This window comes from Ranitomeya variabilis, chromosome 4, assembly GCF_051348905.1.
Source record: "Ranitomeya variabilis isolate aRanVar5 chromosome 4, aRanVar5.hap1, whole genome shotgun sequence".
NCBI lineage: Eukaryota > Metazoa > Chordata > Amphibia > Anura > Dendrobatidae > Ranitomeya > Ranitomeya variabilis.
Genome location: NC_135235.1, coordinates 21879869 through 21896058, shown reverse-complemented (window position 1 = coordinate 21896058; position 16190 = coordinate 21879869). Strand labels below are relative to the sequence as shown.

The 16190-nt window shown below is 48.5% G+C and overlaps 1 protein-coding gene and 1 long non-coding RNA gene across 6 annotated transcripts in view; one reads left to right on the top strand and one right to left on the bottom strand.

Moving 5' to 3' along the window:
- The window catches only part of LOC143769482 (uncharacterized), a 126660-nt gene extending 124111 nt beyond the window's left edge, over positions 1-2549 (bottom strand). For both annotated transcript variants that reach the window (XR_013214410.1, XR_013214409.1), the window contains exon 1: positions 2407-2549. This is a non-coding gene — a long non-coding RNA (uncharacterized LOC143769482). The remainder of the gene's footprint in view (positions 1-2406) is intronic.
- The window catches only part of FAM131B (family with sequence similarity 131 member B), a 115781-nt gene that overhangs the window by 92706 nt on the left and 6885 nt on the right, over positions 1-16190 (top strand). For all 4 annotated transcript variants that reach the window (XM_077258097.1, XM_077258096.1, XM_077258095.1 and 1 more), the window contains one exon: positions 14959-15090. In XM_077258097.1, the coding sequence (XP_077114212.1) occupies positions 14959-15090 (132 nt within the window). The remainder of the gene's footprint in view (positions 1-14958; positions 15091-16190) is intronic.

Genomic DNA, 16190 nt, shown 5'->3' with positions numbered 1-16190 from the left:
TCCAGCATGACAATGACCCTAAACACAGAGCCAGGGCAACTAAGGAGTGGCTCCGTTCTGTAAGAAGCATTTCAAGGTCCTGGAGTGACCTAGTCAGTCTGTAGACCTGAACCCAATAGAAAATCTTTGCAGGCAGCTGAAACCCAATGTTGCCCAGCGACTGCCCAAAATCTGGAACTTCTGGAGAAGATCTGTATGTAGGAGGGGGCCAAAATCCTTGCTGCAGTGTGTGCAAACCTAGTCAAGAACTGCAGGAAACGTCTGACCTCTGTAACTGCAAACAAAGGTTTCTGTACCAAATATTAAGTTCTGTTTTTCCATTGTATCAAATACTTATTTCATGCAATAAAATGCAAATTAGTTATGCAAAAATCATATAATGTGATTTTCTGGATATTATTTTTAGATTCTGTCTCTCACAAGTGAAGTATGCCTACGATAAAAATTTCAGACCTCTAAATTCTTTGTAGGTGGGAAAACGTGAAAATCGGCAGTGTATCAAATATTAATTTTACCCACTGTAGATGATCAATGCTGTGTGCTCTGAACTGAGGGTAACAGCTATGAGAAAAGTAGACGACGCACATTGTAATCACTGCATTCCGATTTCTCATTCAGTCTCATTACCCCTGGTGATTATTATCCGTCCCCTTGTCCCTCGTTTATAACATCCAGCCTTATTGCCCACCGGTGTATCACATCTGGCCCCTAAAACCCGGGGCATGATACCCAGCTCCTCACCCCTGTGTATAACTCTTGGCCCCATTGACCCACAGTGTATAACATCCGACCCCTTGCCTAAAATATATAACCTCCAGCCCATTCGCCTCAGTGTATAACATCCAGCCCATTGGCCCCAGTATATAACATCGGTCCCATCTCCCCCAGTATATAACATCCGGCCCCTTCCCACAGTATATAACCTCCGGCCCCTTGCCCTCAGTATATATCATCCGACCCATTGCCCCCAGTGTATAACATCCAGATCCTCGCCCCCAGTATATAACTTCAAGCTTCTCGCCCTCAGTATATAACATCCAGACCCTCACCTTCAGTATATAACATCCGGCCCCTCACCCCCAGTATATAACATCTGACCCTTCACCCTCGGTATATAACATCCAGCCCCTCACCCCCAAAATATCACATCCGGCCCTTCGCCCTCAGTATATCACATCTGACCCTTCACCCTTGGTATATAACATCCAGCCCCTCACCCCCAATATATCACATCCGGCCCCTCGCCCTCAGTATATCACATCTGACCCTTCAGCCTCGGTATATAACATCCGACCCCTCGCCCTCAGTATATCACATCTGACAGTTCACCCTTGGTATATAACATCCAGCCCCTCGCCCCCAATATATCACATCCGGCCCCTCGCCCCCAATATATCACATCCGGCCCCTCGCCCCCAATATATCACATCCGGCCCCTCGCCCTCAGTATAACACATCTGACCCTTCACCCTCGGTATATAACATCCAGCCCCTCGCCCCCAATATATCACTTCCGGCCCCTCACCCCCAGTATATAACATCCAGCCCCTCGCCCCCAATATATCACTTCCGGCCCCTCACCCCCAGTATATAACATCCAGCCCCTCGCCCCCAATATATCACTTCCGGCCCCTCACCCCCAGTATATAACATCCAGCCCCTCGCCCCCAATATATCACTTCCGGACCCTCACCCCCAGTATATAACATCCAGCCCCTCGCCCCTAATATATCACATCTGGCCCCTCGCCCCCAGTATATAACATCTGACCCTTCACCCTCGGTATATAACATCCAGCCCCTCGCCCCCAGTATATAACATCTCACCCTCGGTATATAACATCCAGCCCCTCGCCCATAATATATCACATCCAGCCCGTCGCCCTCAGTATAACACATCTGGCCCCTCACCCACCGTATATAACATCTGGCCCCTCTCCCCAGAATAAAATATCCGGCCCCTCACCCTCGGTATATAACATTCGTTTCCTCACCCCAATATATCACATCCGGGCCCATTGTCCCTGGTGAATGCCAGGACGTTACCCCCTGACCGCATTGTGCCCCCTGTACAGATGGTGGAGGGGGATAATGCTGTGTGCTGGTATCAGGGGGCGGCCTCGGACCCTTAGAACCAGTGATGGGAAATCTTAATACTTCAGCACAAGACATTGTGGACAATTGTAACTTCAGCTTTGTGTGAACAGTTTGGGAAAGACCCTCATCTGCCCCCCATGACTGTGCCAGTGCACAGGATCCATACAGACATGGAGGGGGAACATGAGCGGCCGCACAGAGCCCGGGCCTCAGCCCCATCCTATAATAGAGGTTATGAGCCCGGCGTCCCACCAACATCAGGGTCTGACCCCACAAATGCTCCTCTGGATGAAGGAGAAAAAAATCCCACCTGGAAAATCCTGTAGAAATTCTCCGCAGAAGAGCGGAGCCGTTATATCTGCGGAGGAGACGACTCCATATTACTGTGTATGGAGGGAGGATGGAGGGAGGATGGAGGGAGGATGGAGGTCAGAGAAGCCCCCGACTGACAGGATGAGACCACAGCCTCAGACACTTCTTACACTGCTGAGATCTGATTGGTTGCTTTTTTAAAATGAAATTTGAGCTTATCTCTGATTGGTTGTTTTTAGAGAAATGCAAGATGAGCTCTGATTGGTTGCTATGTACAACACAGCCATATATATGGAGTATGAAGCTAATAAGTCTCGTCCCGTACAAAGTGTACAAAAAGATCCGGAGTCTGCGTCCCGTGGCCCACCCTGTGTGACACCGTATTGTGGCCACCCTGTGTGACACTGTATTGTGGCCCACCCTGTGTGACACCGTATTGTGGCCACCCTGTGTGACACTGTATTGTGGCCCACCCTGTGTGACACCGTATTGTGGCCACCCTGTGTGACACTGTATTGTGGCCACCCTGTGTGACACTGTATTGTGGCCACCCTGTGTGACACTGTATTGTGGCCACCCTGTGTGACACTGTATTGTGGCCACCCTGTGTGACCCCGTATTGTGGCCCGCCTGTGTGACACCGTATTGTGGCCACCCTGTGTGACACTGTATTGTGGCCCACCCTGTGTGACACCGTATTGTGGCCACCCTGTGTGACACTGTATTGTGGCCCACCCTGTGTGACACCGTATTGTGGCCCACCCTGTGTGACACCGTATTGTGGCCCACCCTGTGTGACACCGTATTGTGCCCACCCTGTGTGACACCGTATTGTGGCCACCCTGTGTGACACCGTATTGTGGCCCACCCTGTGTGACACCGTATTGTGGCCCACCCTGTGTGACACCGTATTGTGGCCACCCTGTGTGACACTGTATTGTGGCCACCCTGTGTGACCCCGTATTGTGGCCCGCCTGTGTTACACCGTATTGTGGCCCACCCTGTGTGACACCGTATTGTGGCCCGCCCTGTGTGACACCGTATTGTGGCCCACCCTGTGTGACACCGTATTGTGGCCCACCCTGTGTGACACCGTATTGTGGCCACCCTGTGTGACACCGTATTGTGGCCACCCTGTGTGACACCGTATTGTGGCCCACCCTGTGTGACACCGTATTGTGGCCCACCCTGTGTGACACCGTATTGTGGCCCACCCTGTATGACACCGTATTGTGGCCCACCCTGTGTGACACCGTATTGTGGCCCACCTGTGTGACACCGTATTGTGGCCACCCTGTGTGACACCGTATTGTGGCCCGCCTGTGTGACCCCGTATTGTGGCCCGCCTGTGTGACACCGTATTGTGGCCCACCCTGTGTGACACCGTATTGTGGCCCACCCTGTGTGACACCGTATTGTGGCCCACCCTGTGTGACACCGTATTGTGGCCCACCCTGTGTGACACCGTATTGTGGCCCACCCTGTGTGACACCGTATTGTGGCCCACCCTGTGTGACACCGTATTGTGGCCCACTCTGTGTGACACCGTATTGTGGCCACCCTGTGTGACACCGTATTGTGGCCACCCTGTGTGACACCGTATTGTGGCCCATCCTGTGTGACACCGTATTGTGGCCCACCCTGTGTGACACCGTATTGTGGCCCACCTGTGTGACACCGTATTGTGGCCACCCTGTGTGACACCGTATTGTGGCCCACCCTGTGTGACCGCGTATTGTGGCCACCCTGTGTGACACCGTATTGTGGCCCACCCTGTGTGACCGCGTATTGTGGCCCACCCTGTGTGACACCGTATTGTGGCCACCCTGTGTGACCCCATATTGTGGCCCATCCTGTGTGACACCGTATTGTGGCCCACCCTGTGTGACACCGTATTGTGGCCCACCTGTGTGACACCGTATTGTGGCCACCCTGTGTGACACCGTATTGTGGCCCATCCTGTGTGACACCGTATTGTGGCCCACCCTGTGTGACACCGTATTGTGGCCCACCTGTGTGACACCGTATTGTGGCCACCCTGTGTGACACCGTATTGTGGCCCACCCTGTGTGACCGCGTATTGTGGCCACCCTGTGTGACACCGTATTGTGGCCCACCCTGTGTGACCGCGTATTGTGGCCCACCCTGTGTGACACCGTATTGTGGCCCATCCTGTGTGACACCGTATTGTGGCCCACCCTGTGTGACACCGTATTGTGGCCCACCTGTGTGACACCGTATTGTGGCCACCCTGTGTGACACCGTATTGTGGCCCACCCTGTGTGACCGCGTATTGTGGCCACCCTGTGTGACACCGTATTGTGGCCCACCCTGTGTGACCGCGTATTGTGGCCCACCTGTGTGACACCGTATTGTGGCCACCCTGTGTGACACCGTATTGTGGCCCACCCTGTGTGACCGCGTATTGTGGCCACCCTGTGTGACACCGTATTGTGGCCCACCCTGTGTGACCGCGTATTGTGGCCCATCTGTGTGATACCGTATTGTGGCCCACCCTGTGTGACACCGTATTGTGGCCCGCCTGTGTGACACCTCATTGTGGCCCACCTGTGTGACACCGTATTGTGGCCCACCCTGTGTGACACCGTATTGTGGCCCATCTGTGTGACACCGTATTGTGGCCCACCCTGTGTGACACCGTATTGTGGCCCACCCTGTGTGACACCGTATTGTGGCCCACCTGTGTGACCCCGTATTGTGGCCCACCCTGTGTGACACCGTATTGTGGCCCACCCTGTGTGACACCGTATTGTGGCCCACCCTGTGTGACACCGTATTGTGGCCCGCCTGTGTGACCCCGTAGTATGGTGGCCCACCCTGTGTGACACCGTATTGTGGCCCACCCTGTGTGACACCGTATTGTGGCCCACCCTGTGTGACACCGTATTGTGGCCCACCCTGTGTGACACCGTATTGTGGCCCGCCTGTGTGACCCCGTATTGTGGCCCACCCTGTGTGACACCGTATTGTGGCCCACCCTGTGTGACACCGTATTGTGGCCCACCTGTGTGACACCGTATTGTGGCCCATCTGTGTGACTGTGTGACACCGTATTGTGGCCCATCTGTGTGACACCGTATTGTGGCCCGCCTGTGTGACCCCATATTGTGGCCCACCCTGTGTGACACCGTATTGTGGCCACCCTGTGTGACACCGTATTGTGGCCCACCCTGTGTGACACCGTATTGTGGCCCACCCTGTGTGACACCTCATTATGGCCCACCCTGTGTGACACCGTATTGTGGCCACCCTGTGTGACACCGTATTGTGGCCACCCTGTGTGACACCGTATTGTGGCCACCCTGTGTGACACCGTATTGTGGCCCACCCTGTGTGACACCGTATTGTGGCCCACCCTGTGTGACACCGTATTGTGGCCCACCTGTGTGACACCGTATTGTGGCCCATCTGTGTGACTGTGTGACACCGTATTGTGGCCCATCTGTGTGACACCGTATTGTGGCCCGCCTGTGTGACCCCATATTGTGGCCCACCCTGTGTGACACCGTATTGTGGCCACCCTGTGTGACACCGTATTGTGGCCCACCCTGTGTGACACCGTATTGTGGCCCACCCTGTGTGACACCTCATTATGGCCCACCCTGTGTGACACCGTATTGTGGCCACCCTGTGTGACACCGTATTGTGGCCACCCTGTGTGACACCGTATTGTGGCCACCCTGTGTGACACCGTATTGTGGCCCACCCTGTGTGACACCGTATTGTGGCCCACCCTGTGTGACACCGTATTGTGGCCCACCTGTGTGACACCGTATTGTGGCCCATCTGTGTGACTGTGTGACACCGTATTGTGGCCCATCTGTGTGACACCGTATTGTGGCCCGCCTGTGTGACCCCATATTGTGGCCCACCCTGTGTGACACCGTATTGTGGCCACCCTGTGTGACACCGTATTGTGGCCCACCCTGTGTGACACCGTATTGTGGCCCACCCTGTGTGACACCTCATTATGGCCCACCCTGTGTGACACCGTATTGTGGCCACCCTGTGTGACACCGTATTGTGGCCACCCTGTGTGACACCGTATTGTGGCCACCCTGTGTGACACCGTATTGTGGCCCACCCTGTGTGACACCGTATTGTGGCCCACCCTGTGTGACACCGTATTGTGGCCCACCTGTGTGACACCGTATTGTGGCCCATCTGTGTGACTGTGTGACACCGTATTGTGGCCCATCTGTGTGACACCGTATTGTGGCCCGCCTGTGTGACCCCATATTGTGGCCCACCCTGTGTGACACCGTATTGTGGCCCGCCTGTGTGACACCTCACCATCTGTCCTGGATTTCCTGGAACTCCTTTGGCAAAGGGGCAGTGGGGATTTATAACCCCTCAGAAATGTCATCAGCCCTCCTTCCCTGTGTATTTAGGTGCTGAGCTTCTCTCCCTGTGTATATAGGTGCAGAGCTTCCTTCCCTGTGTATATAGGTGGTACAGAGCTTCCTTCCCTGTGTATGTAGGTGCAGAGCTTCCCTCCCTGTGTATATAGGTGCTGAGCTTCCCTCCCTGTGTATATAGGTGCAGAGCTTCCTTCCTTGTGTATATAGGTGGTACAGAGCTTCCTCCCCTGTGTATATAGGTGCAGAGCTTCTCTCCCTGAGTTTATAGGTGCAGAGCTTCCTCCCCTGTGTATATAGGTGCAGAGCTTCTCTCCCTGTGTATATAGGTGCAGAGCTTCACTCCCTGTGGATATAGGTGCTGAGCTTCCTCCCCTGTGTATATAGGTGCTGAGCTTACCTCCCTGTGTATATAGGTGCAGAGCTTCCTTCCTTGTGTATATAGGTGGTACAGAGCTTCCTCCCCTGTGTATATAGGTGCAGAGCTTCTCTCCCTGTGTATATAGGTGCAGAGCTTCTCTCCCTGTGTATATAGGTGCAGAGCTTCTCTCCCTGTGTATGTAGGTGCAGAGCTTCTCTCCCTGTGTATATAGGTGCAGAGCTTCTCTCCCTGTCTATATAGGTGCAGAGCTTCACTCCCTGTGTATATAGGTGCAGAGCTTCTCTCCCTGTGTATATAGGTGCAGAGCTTCTCTCCCTGTGTATATAGGTGCAGAGCTTCTCTCCCTGTGTATATAGGTGCAGAGCTTCTCTCCCTGTGTATATAGGTGCAGAGCTTCTCTCCCTGTGTATATAGGTGCAGCCCTTCTCTCCCTGTGTACATAGGTGCAGAGCTTCTCTCCCTGTGTATATAGGTGCAGAGCTTCTCTCCCTGTGTATATAGGTGCAGAGCTTCTCTCCCTGTGTATATAGGTGCAGAGCTTCTCTCCCTGTGTATATAGGTGCAGAGCTTCTCTCCCTGTGTATATAGGTGCAGAGCTTCTCTCCCTGTGTATATAGGTGCAGAGCTTCTCTCCCTGTGTATATAGGTGCAGAGCTTCCCTCCGTTTATATAGGTGCAGAGCTTCCCTCCCTGTGTATATAGGTGCAGAGCTTCTCTCCCTGTGTATATAGGTGCCGAGCTTCCCTCCTTGTGTATATAGGTGCAGAGTTTCCTTCCCTGTGTATATAGGTGCAGATCTTCCCTCCTCGTATATATAGGTGCAGAGCTTCACTTCCTGTGTATATAGGTGCAGAGCTTCTCTCCCTGTGTATATAGGTGCAGAGCTTCCCTCCTTGTGTATATAGGTGCAGAGTTTCCCTCCCTGTGTATATAGGTGCAGAGCTTCTCTCCCTGTGTATATAGGTGCAGAGCTTCCCTCCTTGTGTATATAGGTGCAGAGTTTCCCTCCCTGTGTATATAGGTGCAGAGCTTCACTCCCTGTGTATATAGGTGCAGAGCTTCTCTCCCTGTGTATATAGGTGCAGAGCTTCTCTCCCTGTGTATATAGTTGCAGATCTTCCCTCCTCGTATATATAGGTGCAGAGCTTCACTCCCTGTGTATATAGGTGCAGAGCTTCTCTCCCTGTGTATATAGGTGCAGAGCTTCTCTCCCTGTGTATATAGGTGCAGAGCTTCTCTCCCTGTGTATATAGGTGCAGAGCTTCTCTCCCTGTGTATATAGGTGCAGAGCTTCTCTCCCTGTGTATATAGGTGCAGAGCTTCTCTCCCTGTGTATATAGGTGCAGAGCTTCTCTCCCTGTGTATATAGGTGCAGAGCTTCTCTCCCTGTGTATATAGGTGCAGAGCTTCTCTCCCTGTGTATATAGGTGCAGAGCTTCTCTCCCTGTGTATATAGGTGCAGAGCTTCTCTCCCTGTGTATATAGGTGCAGAGCTTCTCTCCCTGTGTATATAGGTGCAGAGCTTCTCTCCCTGTGTATATAGGTGCAGAGCTTCTCTCCCTGTGTATATAGGTGCAGAGCTTCTCTCCCTGTGTATACAGGTGCAGAGCTTCTCTCCCTGTGTATGTAGTTGTAGCGCCCCCACTGCCGCAGGGCCGAGGGGTAGCCGGTACCGGGCCTCTGAGTCTCTGTTCTGGGGTTGTCACGGTGGCTAGACCCGGTCCGTGACCCTGCTGAGGGGCGTACAATGAGAGGTGTGCGTGATGGTGATGATGTTGTAGTGGTGCGGTGCAGGTCGCAGTAAATAACGAGGACACCAGGTTGCAGTCTCTTTACCTCTTTACTGAAGGCTTCAGGATCCTCAGTCCGGAATACGGTTAACCGGGCTGCGCAAGTCCGGCCGGTCCGATGGCACCTCCAGAGCTCCCTTTGCAGGTGGAAATCTGTGCCTACCTGCTAGCGCTTGTGTGTTGTGGTCCTCCCCTGCTAAGCTTACGGGATAGTCCCCACAACTGTTGTGTCTGTTTCTCGTGTTCCCTCACAACTCGATTCTGATGTTCTTCCACGTCCCCCAGATCTTATGGTTAGGACGCACCCGTATGACGGGGAGGCTCGGAGCTCTTCCGGGACTCTAGCGTCGCCCCACTCCTGTTGTTACCCCCCTGTGTCTCCTAGGTCAATTGGGTGAGACAGCCCGCCTATAACTGACTGTCCTGCCGTAGGTTTGAAGTTAGGCCTGGAGCTTTATAGATACTTTATCTCTGTCTATATACAGTGCAGAGCTTTTATCCCTGTGTATATATAGTGTAGAGCTTTTATCCCTGTGTATATACAGTGCAGAGCATCTATCCCTGTGTATATACAGTGCAGAGCTTTTATCTCTGTGTATATAGTGCAGAGCTTTTATCCCTGTGTATATACAGTGCAGAGCATCTATCCCTGTGTATATACAGTGCAGAGCTTTTATCTCTGTGTGTATATATAGTGCAGAGCTTTTATCCCTGTGTATATACAATGCAGAGCTTTTATCCCTGTGTATATAGTGCAGAGCTTTTATCCCTGTGTATATACAGTGCAGAGCATCTATCCCTGTGTATATATAGTGCAGAGCTTTTATCCCTGTGTATATACAATGCAGAGCTTTTATCCATGTGTATATACAGTGCAGAGCTTTTATCCCTGTGTATATAGTGCAGAGCTTTTATCCCTGTGTATATACAGTGCAGAGCTTTTATCCCTGTGTATATACAGTGCAGAGCTTTTATCCCTGTGTATATACAGTGCAGAGCTTTTATCCCTGTGTATATACAATGCAGAGCTTTTATCCCTGTGTATATACAGTGCAGAGCTTTTATCTCTGTGTATATATAGTGCAGAGCTTTTATCCCTGTGTATATACAATGCAGAGCTTTTATCCCTGTGTATATACAGTGCAGAGCATCTATCCCTGTGTATCTATATGCAGAGCTTTTATCCCTGTGTATATACAGTGCAGAGCTTTTATCCCTGTGTATATACAGTGCAGAGCTTTTATCCCTGTGTATATACAGTGCAGAGCTTTTATCCCTGTGTATATACAATGCAGAGCTTTTATCCCTGTGTATATACAGTGCAGAGCTTTTATCTCTGTGTATATATAGTGCAGAGCTTTTATCCCTGTGTATATACAATGCAGAGCTTTTATCCCTGTGTATATACAGTGCAGAGCATCTATCCCTGTGTATCTATATGCAGAGCTTTTATCCCTGTGTATATACAGTGCAGAGCTTTTATCCCTGTGTATATACAGTGCAGAGCTTTTATCTCTGTGTGTATATATAGTGCAGAGCTTTTATCCCTGTGTATATACAATGCGGAGCTTTTATCCCTGTGTATATACAGTGCAGAGCTTTTATCTCTGTGTGTATATATAGTGCAGAGCTTTTATCCCTGTGTATATACAATGCGGAGCTTTTATCCCTGTGTATATACAGTGCAGAGCATCTATCCCTGTGTATATACAGTGCAGAGCTTTTATCTCTGTGTGTATATATAGTGCAGAGCTTTTATCCCTGTGTATATACAATGCGGAGCTTTTATCCCTGTGTATATACAGTGCAGAGCTTTTATCTCTGTGTGTATATATAGTGCAGAGCTTTTATCCCTGTGTATATACAATGCAGAGCTTTTATCCCTGTGTATCTATATGCAGAGCTTTTATCCCTGTGTATATACAGTGCAGAGCATCTATCCCTGTGTATATACAGTGCAGAGCTTTTATCCATGTGTATATACAGTGCAGAGCTTTTATCCCTGTGTATATACAGTGCAGAGCTTTTATCCCTGTGTATATAGTGCAGAGCTTTTATCCCTGTGTATATACAGTGCAGAGCATCTATCCCTGTGTATATACAATGCAGAGCTTTTATCCCTGTGTATCTATATGCAGAGCTTTTATCTCTGTGTATATACAGTGCAGAGCTTTTATCCCTGTGTATATACAGTGCAGAGCTTTTATCTCTGTGTATATATAGTGCAGAGCTTTTATCCATGTGTATATACAATGCAGAGCTTTTATCCCTGTGTATATACAGTGCAGAGCTTTTATCCCTGTGTATATACAATGCAGAGCTTTTATCCCTGTGTATATACAGTGCAGAGCTTTTATCCCTGTGTATCTATATGCAGAGCTTTTATCCCTGTGTATATACAGTGCAGAGCATCTATCCCTGTGTATATACAGTGCAGAGCTTTTATCTCTGTGTATATATAGTGCAGAGCTTTTATCCCTGTGTATATACAGTGCAGAGCTTTTATCCCTGTATATACAATGCAGAGCTTTTATCCCTGTGTATCTATATGCAGAGCTTTTATCCCTGTGTATATACAGTGCAGAGCATCTATCCCTGTGTATATACAGTGCAGAGCTTTTATCTCTGTGTGTATATATAGTGCAGAGCTTTTATCCCTGTGTATATACAATGCAGAGCTTTTATCCCTGTGTATATACAATGCAGAGCTTTTATCCCTGTGTATATACAGTGCAGAGCTTTTATCCATGTGTATATACAGTGCAGAGCTTCTCTCCCTGTATATATACAATGCAGAGCTTTTATCCCTGTGTATATACAGTGCAGAGCTTTTATCCATGTGTATATACAGTGCAGAGCTTCTCTCCCTGATGCAGAGCTTATTGCACGTTGCTGCTGCAGATTTTTTCCAGACTCAGAGAAATTTAATACCGAGCCATGCGAGATGAAGAGACTGGTTCCAGCTCTCTGCAAAAGCCCACGCTCAGCAGTCCCATTCTTAGAAAGCGGCAGGACCTCGTAACACCTCGTACAAGCCATATGGCCACGACTGCTGGCTGGTAAACCTCAGATGTCTTCAGAGATTACGGACACAAAGGCCAAACATACCGCACGCGGCCCATCGGAGTACAGGTGCCCAGACACATTATATATGTCTGCTGATTGTGGTTGGATCGGCTGACTGACCAAATGTGCACTGGGGTCCCCTTATTCACCTTCATGGTCAGATTTTGGGGAAGAGGAGGATCGAGTACTTTGGATTTCAACATGTCTGATCCCTAGATATAGAAACTAACTCCTCAGTTTTGGGTGTAATACTGGGAAAGGTGAGTGTAGAGCTCCTCATCTCTAAGATGCTATCCCCTTCCTTCTTTCATACCCTAGAGATGCCCTCTCTATGGCTCTGGTCACTTTGCTATGGGGGCTCTCAGGTTGGGTCTGCAGAATACTCGCTGGACGGTGGAGCAAGTGAAATACCAAGCAAGCCATGTCAGATCTAGAGAAACCGAATGAGGGACAGAATCAATCCAAATAGCCGGGGGCCGTAGGCAGGATAAATCGGTAGAGCGTAATCAGGCAGTCCAACCAGAGAGGGCATCAAGGGTCAATCCAAGAGAATGGTCCAAGGAAAGGTCAGGTCAAATTACTCATCTACTAGTCCAATAAGAGCATTAGCTAATTAGTAAAGAAATAAATACAATGGTAATGGCACCGTAAATTTTACCTGGGTGGCCAAGAACATTGCGCATGTGCCTCCCCCAACAATTCTGCCAGAAAAGATGGGCAGAGAGTAACGATCAGCACGGATATAGAAGTGTATGATAGTCTTCAAATACTGTATTAAAGGATGAGTCCGGCCTTAAACATTAGATGGCTTTTGGCCGATCGATGCTAGAGCCGATTATTCAGCCGACAGCTATCACTGCTATACGGACGCTCGACCGAGCGCTCATGTGTTCTCCACGAGAAAGACACCGACTGAAACGTCGGCCGACAACTTATCTCCTGGAGAACAATGTGAAATCAGATATGCGCGATCGACATCTCTCCCAACCATCAGTCGGCGGCACACCAATAACCATTAGACTGTTGGCCGAACCCTTCGATATCAGCGGGTTCATTAGTTTCATTTGTATGGGGGCATTTTTACTGGGGATTTGCACCGGGCCCTTGTGTCTGCAGGGGCCATATTCCGTCCACCACATAAGACGCTGGTATTAATATAATGTGGGGGCCACATTTTGCATTTTACACCTCTAATCTGACCTGATCTTCCACCATTCTCTCCGTTCGAGTTTAGTCAATATTTGCAATTTCTGGAAATCTCCATCATTAATATCCATTAGATTCTATGTCGTGTATTTTCTTTTGCCGTGCGCTACGTTTGGAGTTGTCAGATTCTCCCCGCACCGCAGATAAAGAGACCTGTGGGCTGCTACATTACAGAGTGAATTAAATTCCACCTACAGAAAGCTGCAATCAGCAGAGGAGTAATTTTCCCACCAGGAACAATCCATCTCTTGAGCTTTCCTGACCAGGGCTGTAATTAGGGGCATTAATTGGTGCAAATGTACAGAGGATGTATAACCCCAGTGTACTGCATGATCTGGAAGAGAGGTGGCCATGGATTGGGCCTTGAGAGGTCCGGTATACTGAAAAGGCAGCGGTCAGGGCTGTAATTACCACATTTTATTAGAATTATATGAAACTCATTGAGCCGGGAGAAGTCAGGTCACGCTGCCCGAAAACTCAAACTTATGTAGCATATGGGCAGAATATAGTAAAAGAAGGGCAATCTGAAGGTAACACTGCTTGTTCTGCGCTGACGACTGCTTGTTGTCCCCAATATTTCCAGCACGAGCGGCTGAATGTGGGCAGGATTGTGCTGTGATTGACACCTCCGCGGTTATGTAACAGTCTTGGCAGAACTGCATACATCGTATCACAGAGTATCAGGAGAAACATTATTAGGTGAATCAGTGCAAATCATCCATATTGCAAGAAATCCCTTAAAGAGGTTGTCCAGGACAAGGATATTTAGTTTTTACTATGAGCCCAAAAACTAACAGACAGGTAATTGCTAACTTTATGTGACCGTCCCAGAAGACGAGTTACTTTGTACAACCGAGTACTATTGGTACAAAACGGACGACATTGTTTTCCAGCAGGACAATGACCCAAAGCATACGTCGAGATTGACAAACAAATGGGTCAATGACAATGACGTACAGATGCTGGATTGTCCCCACAGTCCCCCAGACCTCAACCCAATCCAACACTTGTGGGTAGAGGTAAAGAAAAAGCTGTATACAGACCCCAATGAGGCGACCAGTGCGCACCAACATGGGGAACATGTAGTAGAGACCTGGGGTCAGATTTTGGTAGAGACATGCTTGAATCTGATTGAGAGCAGCCCAGAAGGATTCAGGAGGTGGTGAAAGTCAAAGGTGGCTTCATAAAATACTAACAAAATAATAAAGATTAAAATTTAGATTTTTAGGAGCAAGACTGTAAAAATGCAGCGACATGACAAGAATCTGCATAACTAATCATATGCTAAATAGTTGCAAAACAAATTTTATGAGATAGCCAAGATGATTGTCTACAAAATGTTGGCAGTCTCACGATCAAAGCAGTAGTGGATGGTGATTCTTCGTTTATCCCATGAGTGGTCCCTTGGATTCCGTCCTTTAACACACCTAGAGCCTGGGTGAATTAGTTTTCTCTTGTTTGTCCTTAATTATGGTGAGATATGGACCCTGAAAGTCAAAAGTTAAAAACATTGTTACCCTTTTTGCTCATCAGTGTCGCTAATATCTGTGTGCAGGGGAATACAGACTTGACATCTCGTTGTGTTTTAGGCTGTGTTCAGGGACTTCCCTTGACGGCGCCGTGCCATAATAGAATCTGATAATTCGCAGACTACGATGGGAAGAGCTCTTGATGGCTCGGAGGCTTTTGACGCTCTTTTATGCTTTTTCATTTTTTTGTTTCTCAAGGTGTTATGCAGCAATTTGCAATCTCTGAGGCAACGCTAATGGCCTGGTCATCTATGGATGGAGAAGAGGAAAGTGTCAATTCCAATCAGGAAAGACAAAGCGAAACGTATCAGGAGCTGCTGGAGAATCAGGGTAAAAGTCTACGTTACCTACAGTATCTACATCTAGGAGCAGTGACCTAAAAGCCAGATACCATATTATTGGGAGTAATAAGAAAGTAGTGTAGCTGTAGTAGATAGCTTGCTCTGAAACATGGCAGATACGCTGTAAATCCCCAGCATTCTATGCCGGCAGCAAAATCTTATTCACACGCAGAGGAAGAAATCTGCAGTGGAAATTGTCCCGTGATGCGGATTTTAAATCATTGTGAGGGCTAATTTTGATGGAACTTTTCACGAATTTCACTATATAGCATTAAAAAAGATGTGTACACTTGGGCATACACTAAGGTCTTATTCACATGTCAGTGTTTGTCATAGCTGTGCTGTCCGAACTTTTACAAGTCGGTCTTTTTGTGCTGATCAATGGTCCACTTAAAAAGAAAAAAAACAGACATGTCCTACTTTGGTCCATTTTGCTGCCAGAACTTGTACATTCTTGTGAAAAGGTCCATGAAGAACTATTTCATGGACCGGTCACAAGGAGACACTTGGGAAACCTCCATCCTTGTTTTGTCTAGAGAAAAAATACGAAACACAATGATAGTAAAAATTGATATGCAAATTTAAAATGAATGAAAAAGTGTAAATCAGAAATGGACATGTGAATAAGGCTTTAGATATTACACTGTATGGAAGAGAAAGGAGACAGAAGCATGAGCACAATAGTCTTTCCAAAATGTTCCATAAATTCTGAAAATAACAGTACCATCGCTGGTCCCAGTAATGCCAACCCAATGGCCAATTAATAGGGTTATATTGTGCACCATTAAAAACCTGATAGTGCCCTAATAATGCCACCAGATACCATAACAATGCTATAACATGCCTAAGAGAGCATAAGAGACGGATAAATTGTGAGCCCTCGCGGGCAGGGTCTTCTCTCCTCTTGTACCAGTCGTGACTTTTATTGTTTAAGATTACTATACTCGTTTTTATTATGTACACCCCTTCTCACATGGAATAAATGGCGCTATAATAATAATAATAATAATAATAATAAAGGTACTAAGTGAGGGTTAAACCGCCATGAACCAGCTTGAGGATGGAGTCCTGTAAGTGGTGGAAGCTTTA